Source organism: Malania oleifera, chromosome 6 (assembly GCF_029873635.1).
Source record: "Malania oleifera isolate guangnan ecotype guangnan chromosome 6, ASM2987363v1, whole genome shotgun sequence".
In the NCBI taxonomy this organism is placed as follows: Eukaryota; Viridiplantae; Streptophyta; class Magnoliopsida; order Santalales; family Ximeniaceae; genus Malania; species Malania oleifera.
In genome coordinates this window covers 836,694-846,547 of record NC_080422.1, presented here as the reverse complement: position 1 = coordinate 846,547, position 9,854 = coordinate 836,694, and the positions used below count along the sequence as shown (strand labels likewise).

The 9,854-nt window shown below is 33.6% G+C and overlaps 1 protein-coding gene across 1 annotated transcript; it reads left to right on the top strand.

Annotated features, from left to right (window-relative positions):
- Positions 1 to 5,390: 5,390 nt before the first annotated feature.
- LOC131158805 (metal tolerance protein 1-like) lies at positions 5,391 to 9,854 on the top strand. The gene is made up of 2 exons (XM_058113684.1): positions 5,391 to 5,777; positions 8,450 to 9,854. The coding sequence occupies exon 2, from the start codon at positions 8,450 to 8,452 to the stop codon at positions 9,737 to 9,739; it is 1,290 nt and encodes a 429-aa protein (XP_057969667.1). The 5' UTR covers positions 5,391 to 5,777; the 3' UTR covers positions 9,740 to 9,854.

Here is a 9,854-nt window from a genome sequence, read left to right as displayed (position 1 = left end):
GAATCCATCCTACTCTCCGCAACACTTCTCGGGCCGGACATAGGGGGGCTACACTATTGGATCTTGCTAGCTAGATACGATACCGTGCTCTACTCATAATTAGTCCATCAGGGTTTTGATATCATATAGTACAATTTATAATATAACTGTTATCATGATCTCCTTGCATACTCATTATTTCATAAATCTAAATTATGTTTTCATTATCACGTCATAATTGTCAAATCATAATCGATATAAACCGTCATATCATAACTATCTCGGTATAAATCGGCATAACATATCATAATTCGGCTTAAAGCCGTCATTTCATAACTCTGCATAAAGTTTTCATGTCACGTTTCTGTATAATTCTGTCGTATCATGAATTCAATATAAATTTTTTCATATCATGAATTCTGAAAATAAATCTGTAATTTAGTAAATCATGTATAAATATGTCATATCATAATTTCAGTATCAATCTATTATATCATAATCTATGTATAAATCTATCATATCAAAATTCTGAAATAACTCTGTCATAATTTCATCACTCATGCCATACAATTTGAGTAAATATTTCATTATATAATCATCTGCCTGAAAAACTATTTTATTCTGTTGAAAATATTGGTATAAATTTTCCAAGGGTTTATTTAAATTCAAATACTAGGTTTTTCCTCAAAACATACATATAATAAATTTCAAAATCTATCATTTCCATATGGCTGAATACCCAAAAAATCATATGTACTATTCATGTAATCGAATACTATAATTTAAGTAGTTAAATTTTTGAAAATGATCGACATGATCTATTCCCCTTACTTGTTTACCAAAGGTATTGTTGCAGGGATCCTGAAACGATGTCTTAACCTTGGAGTGGTGCCTAGAATCCCCAAAATACGAATCTGCTCCGATTAAAATGACGAGGTTCGCTGCTAGGCCTTAGAAAAGAGATTTAAAATTTTCCCACAAATGAGCCTAAGCCCTTTTATATATAAGTTGCTGCCCAGACGAAACCGTCGACGGTTTCCCTGAAATTGTCGATGGTTTGGTTTATAACCAAACCGATTTTTACCGTTTTATCCTTATTGGGTCTTAGTAACTCAAAATCATCAACAGTTTTCTCTAAGCTCACCAAACCGTCGATGGTTTGGTCAGGCACGAAACCGATTTCCCTTTTTTCCGTATTATTTTTCTTATTATCGTTTTTCTAGGTCTCTACATCCTCGTCTCCTTATATAAATTTTGTCCTCGAAATTTGCTAACTAACACTTATATTACTTTTGAAAAATTCATTGAAAATTTATTAATTACCCTCACTTGTGGCGGAGGAATACTGTGGTTACATAAACGACTTTAGGAGATTACAATAACCAAATCAAAACTCTCTCAAAACCACTTAACATAAAAACCATCAAATTTAGATTTACAATTAATTACACTCAACTACTTAACCTATACAAAACCTACTTACATACAAACGAATACTTACCTGAACTATTACATTATCTGTCTAACTCTGGGCCCCATTGAACAAGTATGGGTACCTTTGGCGCATTTCCTCCTCTAGTTCCCATGAGACTTCCTCAACTGCATGGTTACGCCAACACTTTTACCAACTGGATCTTCTTGGTGCGTAATTCTTGCTCTTTACGATCCAAGATCTGAATTGGCACTTCATCATAAGATAGAGTATTTCTGAGCTCCAAGGACTCATAACTTATCACATGTGAAGGATCCGAGATGTACTTTGTCAACATAGATACATGGAACACATCATGAATCCTAGATAGTGTTGGGGCTAACACTAACCTGTAGGAAACTGAACCGATACTTTCCATTATCTCAAACAGCCCAATATGCCTAGGACTTAGCTTACCCTTCTTTTCAAATCTCATCACTCATTTCATTGGTGCAATTTTCCAAAATACGTTATCTCCTACACCAAATTCCAGTGCTCGTCGGCGGGTATTTGCATAGTTTGTCTGTCGACTCTGAGTTGTTTTAATTCTTTCCTAAATAAGTTTGATTTTCTCATAAGTCTATTGTACAATCCCTGGCCCCAGAATTTGCCTTTCACCAACTTCGTCCCAGAATTTTTGGCCCCACTCTCAAGTCCGAGGTGTTACAATAATATTATATATATATATACACACACTTACTTAGGAAGTAATTGATTTCAATCAATTGAAATCAAAATCCAGGGAGCCTCCCCCCCTTTTATCGCCACTCTCTCACCTCCGTCCATCTCTCTCTTTCTCTAGATTTCTTTGTTGTTTTTCGGCCAAATTAAAAAACAAACATCATATTCGGATCCTAGCTCCACTTCTAAACATTTTAATCAGAGTGGATTTGTCTTTTGGATGTCGTAGGAACCACTTTAGGGCCAAGGTAAGAGGAATAGATTATGTCAGTTATTTTTAAATATGAATCGATTCAACTACAATATTTGTATGCAGAAATGTTATATATGATTTTCTGAATGAATCAAACTGGTGAAAATGATGATTTGTTTATTATATACGTATTTGGGGAAAACTAAAGTGAGTAGGGTGATCATCTCCCTTTTTCCTATAAAACCTATATTATGAGTTGAGTAAAATTATGTAGATGATCATACTCTTATTTTAAGAAAAATTATATTTTTCTCGGCTAGTTAATTATGGTATGATTATCACTCAAATCGTGTGACATGAGTATGACAAGTTTATTCAGAGTTTTAGTATGATAGTTTTATACAGAGCTATACAGTTTTATACAGAGTTATACAATTTTATATAGACTTAGAGTATGACATTTTTATACAGAATTATAGTATGTAGGTTTTATATCGAATTGTGAAGATGAGATCATGATACTATATTAATTTATAAATTGCATTATATGATTTAAGAATCCTGATTGACCAGAGATGTACAGAATGCTTGATACCGTAGCTATAGAGATATATCAGTGCAACCACACTATTTTGAGAGTGTTGGTATTTGACAGTTGATTTGGCCAGAGTAGAGTAGAGTACCCCTCTGGAGTCCAGATCAGTTGGGTAGGCAAATCGTACTTCAGATGATAATTTTGACTTAGCCTGGTGGTAGGCTAGCCACGGTTAAGTCCCGTCTTCAAACCGCACAATCCGATCATGGAGGTTTATACATGATGTGATATGTTATCCAATCAGGAAGGTTCTTTTATGCATATATGTAGATTTGTGATAAATGGGCTATATTTAGCCGAATGCATGTATTTTCAATGATATAGGTGTGAGTACAGTTTTCAAATGTCTTTTCACTTACAGTTAAATATATGAAGATATTTTGTTCACACCAAAACTCATGACAGTCACACACTGATGATAATCAATTTCGCCTCACTAAGAAGTGTCTCACCCCATTAAACATTTTAACATTTCAGGAAATTCAGGGAGCTGATCTTAGGGAGCTATGGGGCGGGGCTAGATAGTTTTTAGGTTGAAGTAAGCTTTTGTGAGACACTTGCATGTATATTTATGTAAATACATAGATACATTTTGTTATTTGGGATGTAATATGAACGCTTGGGGATACATGTGTAATTGTGGTGGTATTAGAACTCTAGTATAGTATTTGAGGTATGGTGTATATATTTTCGTTGCTTGTTGTATATTGAATTATGGACAAGTTTACTCGATACCCCACTTCGGATTCAGGTCGTTATAATTATGCTATCAGAGATTTATGTTTATAAAATAGCACTTCGGGCCCCACCAGGTTCGGGGCGTTACAGTTGTGGTATCAGAGAATTAGAATTTTCGAGTCGTTACAAAATCAATAATCAGCTTATTAAATTTTATAACATAACAACTTCAATAAAATTTAAAAAAAAAAAAAAAACTATGTATTAATTGACTTAGACAAACGTACTTAAATTAGCGTCAATCAATTAATATAAATTTTGAATTTTTTATCCGATTATCATTTATCTATTAGAAACAGAAGGACTGTCATTCAATTATTATTTTAATTATGAAGTTTGAAGTTTGAAGTTTGAATTTTTAATTGAATTTTTTTTTTCCTGAGGCTATGCTTGATAAGTTATTACAGTGTAAAAATATTAAACTTTATTTTTTATTTGGTTTTAAAAGGTGTTTAGTCATTTTGTTTGCATGAAAATGGTCTATAACAAATATTTCAAAACACTACTTATTAAGTTTGTTTTTCTAATTTATTTTTATTATTTATTTTTGTATATTTTTAATTTTTTAAAATAATAATATAAATATATTATCATACTTACTTCAACTAGTGGTTTAAACTAGTGAGACCAATTGGACTAATCAATCCAAATCTCGGTTGAATGTCTAATTCTCTCACCAATTTGATTTTGAAAACATTGTATTTTTAACTTATCAATTTTTACTATTCAATTTATTAAATTGATGTCATTTTCTTAATTTATCTAACTACAATTAAAAAAAGGTAAAATGCCATTTTATTGGGTAAAAATTCATTTGTTTCATATGGTCTTAAAGGTTGACAAATGAAAATTCTTTTTATCTATAAATTTGGGTTTTACCCTTAAAAAAAAAATAATTACATTAGATTATTGATGCAATAGTATTCACTATTTTCCTAAATGGATGAAAGGTAATTATTATAATTAATGAGTCCTTAGAAGATTATTAAAGGATTGTTTGGAATCATTTATAGAATAATATTTTTTTACAAAAAAAAATATTTATATGAAAAAGTACTTATCTAAAAGTAGTATGTGATTATTTATTACAAGTACTTTTTAAGATAAATAATTTTTATATAAAAATATTTTTTTTGAAAAATGCTTATTTTGAGAGGTCTTGGATTTGAATTTGAATTTGAATTTGTATACGATGTAATGCAAAATTATATTGAAATTTATTCAAATCGACTCAAATCTAAATTCAATATCTGAAATTCATGCTCCCAAATACAATTTAAAATAATTTATAGAATAGAAAAAACTTTCTTGTCAAGTGGACAATTTTATTTTGACAAATGATATTACTTTGGATAGAGAATGGTGTGTTAATAAAAATAATAATTTTATAATATTTGTGTCTGAATTAAAACCTGAAGTGTGTAACATATTTTTGGTAATATTTTAGTAAGCATTTATGATTAACCATACCCCTTAATTTATTATAGGAAGAGAATAAATAATACAATGATAGCCATGCACAACTAATGGTCATATGTATATATATACACCTTAATTTATTATAGTACGAGAATAAATAATACAATGATGGGCATACACAACTAACGGTTTTATATATATATATATATATATATATATGGGCTTAAATAACAAGTTAATGAATATTTATCACCACTAATTAATATTGAATATTGAATTCAATATTTATCACCATTATTATTAAATCCAACTTCTTTTATAGAGGGTCGGGGTGTAATTTAGAGAAAAATGGGGGATGCTATTGTCATGCCAGAACCCAGAAGGAAGGTGCAAGGAGGGCATCGCGGTAAAAGTGTTGTGAAAAGGATCTTTATTGGCATTTATTCGCTACCCAACGAATTGAAATTGAGGATATCCCTTCTTCCAAAACCCTAGAAATTAGAATTAGAGGGAGGAGCGGACAATTTCTCTTCTTCTTCTTCTTCTTCTTCTTCTATCTCATATATGAGAACATGTACATGTACTAGTTCATTCATTACATATGGCTGTATGCTGTATTTGCTTATTCTAATGCAATCTGATTGACCGGCTGCCACTGCGAGATTCTGAAGCCCATCTAAAGCTCTAATCATTCCGCGAAGGTGGCCCCCATTCTTCTTTACGTTTAATCACCCTTTCTCTTTAATCTTTTCTGTTTTGCTGATTTACAATTTTATCTGTTCGAATTTTCTGTGGTTGGCTGAAGTTGTATCTGAAGAATCTGCTTTTGGAGATTTTCGCCATCCCAATAATATTCAATCAGCTTTATGTATATAAATTTGAAACTGAGGATAAATTTTTATTAAAGCGCGATAGATGATTTTGTTGTTTGCTTGTTTATTATTTATTTTCTTTGTGCATTCTCGTTTATGTGGGCAAACTTTAATTTGTCTAAATTTTCTCTTTCTCTCTCTAATTTCTGCTGCTGGGCTTGCTAGATTTTGCAGTTTTATTTCTATTTCGTAGGATTAGGCCTTCTGTCATCAATGGATGGTGCGAGTTTTTGGTGGTGCTTTTGCTATCCTCAGGTCTTCCCATGATAGGGCTTTAAATAATTGAATTCTCCCTTTGATTTTTTAATGTGAAATCATTTGTAAAGAGAGACCTTAAGCAGGATTTTCGTTGAAAGTGATTTCCATAGCTGTTATCTGCTAAGGCAAATCCATGTAATTTGTAGTTGTGGGTCAAAAAAACTAAATAAAAAGAGTACAGGGATTAATAGGACTCAATTTCTTCTTCTTCCTCCCGCTCTTTTCTAAGGAGGAATGTGGGTACTTGAAAGATATTGTCGAGTTAGTTGATTGCTTGATGATGGTGGCAATATTGGGGTTGTGAAATACAGTTAACTCTAAAATTGTCACTTTGATTAATGATGTTATGTATAATTAATCAGTCTTTCAAATCTTTGCTGTGCTCTTCAATTTTCTTCCCCAGGATGTTCTTTTATTGTTATGCATCATCCTATACAAATTAGACAATGTCTAGTTAATTATTTAAGTTGGAGTATGTTGTATGAGACTGAGGTGAGTGTGTGTTCTTATGTGTTATGGCCCAGTTTGTGTACTTTTGCTTAATGTTTTGGTCAATTATGAAATCAAATTATGCTAATGTGGTTGGTTAAAGTTTTAGATACTATGTTTGTTACATTCATGCCTGGTATCATATTTTTAACAGATGTTATGTTGTTGAGTCCATATCTTATGTTGCTATGTGGGGTTCTTCGGCATGAATAGATGCACAATGATATTTAAGCTTGATTTAGTGCGTCAGTGTTCTATAAATGATTTTGAGGAGCAATAGCTGCATTGGTTCTAGCCTTCTCTATTTGTCATCTTGCTTCATTGTGACTATATTTTGCATTTTACTTATTTATTTTTCAATTTTTTCTTGATAAAGAGGGCGTGATTGTAAAATCAATGGACACTTTAGGCACCATAAAACCTCCACCTATGGTATGATATGAAGAGTGTTGCTCACAGGTCCTAGGGGTGGTCCCAAGAAGTAACACTCATTGAGGTTCTAGTCGAAGAACATCGCTTCTTGAGGCTGCTCCTTGGATTATGCATTTTGCATCCATTTTATCTTTTATCATTCCCATTGTGCTTGTGCCGCTTTTTAAATCTTGCTTATTCACCCAGATTAAACATGCCATCCCTACTAGCAATTAGATAATTTATTATACACTTTTGATAAATGCATATAGATAATACTCCTTTTGGTCCATTTTTCAGTCCAGTTAAAATAATTCCTCTTGTATTCTAAGCGGAGTAAAAAATAAAAAAAATAAAAATTCAAGGAGCTTCAATATAAGTTTTTTTTTTTTAATTCATTTGTGATGGGTGTAGATCTTTCTTTCTTTCTTTTTAATCTGAAGTTTATACTTATTTATTTATTTTTGCATTTATTGATTCAACTTTTTAAACTGAGCATCTCTCATATAATTCCTGTCCCTGTCTTTGTCTTTCTTTTGCCTGCTGTGCTTTTATTTTACTATAAAGATGATGTTATGAGCTATCTGGCAGTCAATATTGATGAACTGCAAGTATTTCATCAGTTCAAGTTTTATATTGTTTTTCTTTGTACTTTGAAGAATACAATTTTGGTTTATTTTTAAGAAGTTGGGAAAATTTTCTAGTCTGATATTCAAATTTTGGAAGGTTTAGTGCCTTTTAGTCTAGTAATTACTGTCTGTGAGCCCCCTGGTGTCACTGTTGGTGAACTGCAAGGATTTTTATACTTATAGCCTTTCTTTTATTTTTCTGGTATATGTTCAGGAATTCAAATTCAATTTTTTTTTAAAAAAGAAGTCTTGAAAAAATTTTCCTATTCTGGTATTCAAGTTTTGGAAGTTTGTGTGCCTCAGTGATAAACAGATATTAGGGTGGGATTCTTTTAAAAATTTTCAGTTTAGGGACAGATGTGTGTGATCTATGAAACTTGATATGTAGAAATGTGGCAGAAAATATATCAATATTATCCCTACATGACCAAGGAAGTTCCGCTGCTTTAGCCTGAGGAGTATAAGGAATCTGATGCCTATTCTGTGAATCTTTATCCGCCTACTTTCCTTCCTCCTTTTGAAAATGGTACCTTTTAAGTTGATTATAGCATCTGCCTTTTCCAAGTTACCTGCGCCTTTTTTTGGCATGGGTTTTATTTTTATTTTTTTTTGAAGCATTTGGAAGCATAATTTGCTGCATCTCATTGGTGCAAGATGTTGTAATGTAAAATGTTTGCAATTTCATAAATTAATTTTAGTTGATATATTTTCCAGATGGAAGTGCAAAATCCTGAACATGGGCATGTAATTGAAGTTTGTGGAGATGTGCCAGTGGTAGGGACAAGCCTGGGTAGAAGTAAGGTATGTGAGGGAGCAGCATGTGGATTCTCGGATGCTAAAACAAGTTCTAAGGATGCCAAGGAGCGCTCAACATCCATGCGGAAGCTTTTGATTGCAGTTATACTTTGTGTCATATTCATGAGCGTCGAAGTTGTTGGAGGTATTAAAGCCAACAGTCTTGCAATTTTAACAGATGCAGCTCACTTGTTGTCAGATGTTGCAGCTTTTGCTATCTCGTTGTTCTCCTTGTGGGCATCAGGATGGGAAGCAACCCCGCGTCAGTCTTATGGCTTCTTCAGGATTGAGATTCTTGGGGCACTGGTATCCATTCAGATGATATGGCTTCTTGCGGGGATCCTTGTTTATGAAGCAATTGCTAGAATTATCCACCCAACAGGAGAGGTGCAGGGCCGTCTCATGTTTGTTGTTTCTGCTTTTGGTTTAGTGGTTAATGTTATTATGGCTCTTCTGTTGGGTCACGATCATGGTCATGGCCACAGTCATGGCCATGGTCATGAACATGGAAATGGTGGGCACAGGCATGGGCATGGGCATGGGCATGGGCATGGGCATGGGCATAAGCATGGGGGTCATGATCATGCACACAGCCATGGGTTAAGTGTTACAACACATCATCACCATCATCATGGGGAGCACTCAAAAAACCACGATGACCACCATCATGCTTATGAAGGACAACTCTCTGAGCCTTTGCTTAAGAATTGCTCTGAAAGTGGAAAGGAATGTAAGGATCATAGTACTAAACAGAAGAAGCAGCGGAACATCAACGTCCAGGGGGCTTATCTTCATGTACTGGGAGACTCCATTCAAAGTATAGGGGTGATGATTGGTGGGGCTGTCATTTGGTGGAAACCTGAGTGGAAGACTATAGATCTGATATGCACCCTCATATTCTCAGCAGTTGTTCTTGGAACAACAATCCGGATGCTGCGTAATATTTTGGAGGTTCTGATGGAGAGCACGCCCAGGGAAATTGATGCCACAAGACTGGAGAAGGGGTTGTGCGAAATGGAAGAGGTGGTTGCAATTCACGAGCTGCACATTTGGGCCATTACCGTGGGCAAGGTACTGCTGGCTTGCCATGTGGAAATAAAGCCAGATGCTGATGCAGACATGGTGCTGGACAATGTTGTAGACTACATCAGGAGGGAGTATAATATCAGTCATGTGACCATTCAGATAGAACGCCAAAAGGTCTGGTGAGGGAGGTGATTGTTGCATCCAGCAATAGGTGTAGTGGTATTAGTATTTGGGCATGTTCTTCAAACCTTTGTAATTCTTTTTTTCTGGGTAAAAATAAGATATTATTTTAGCGTTA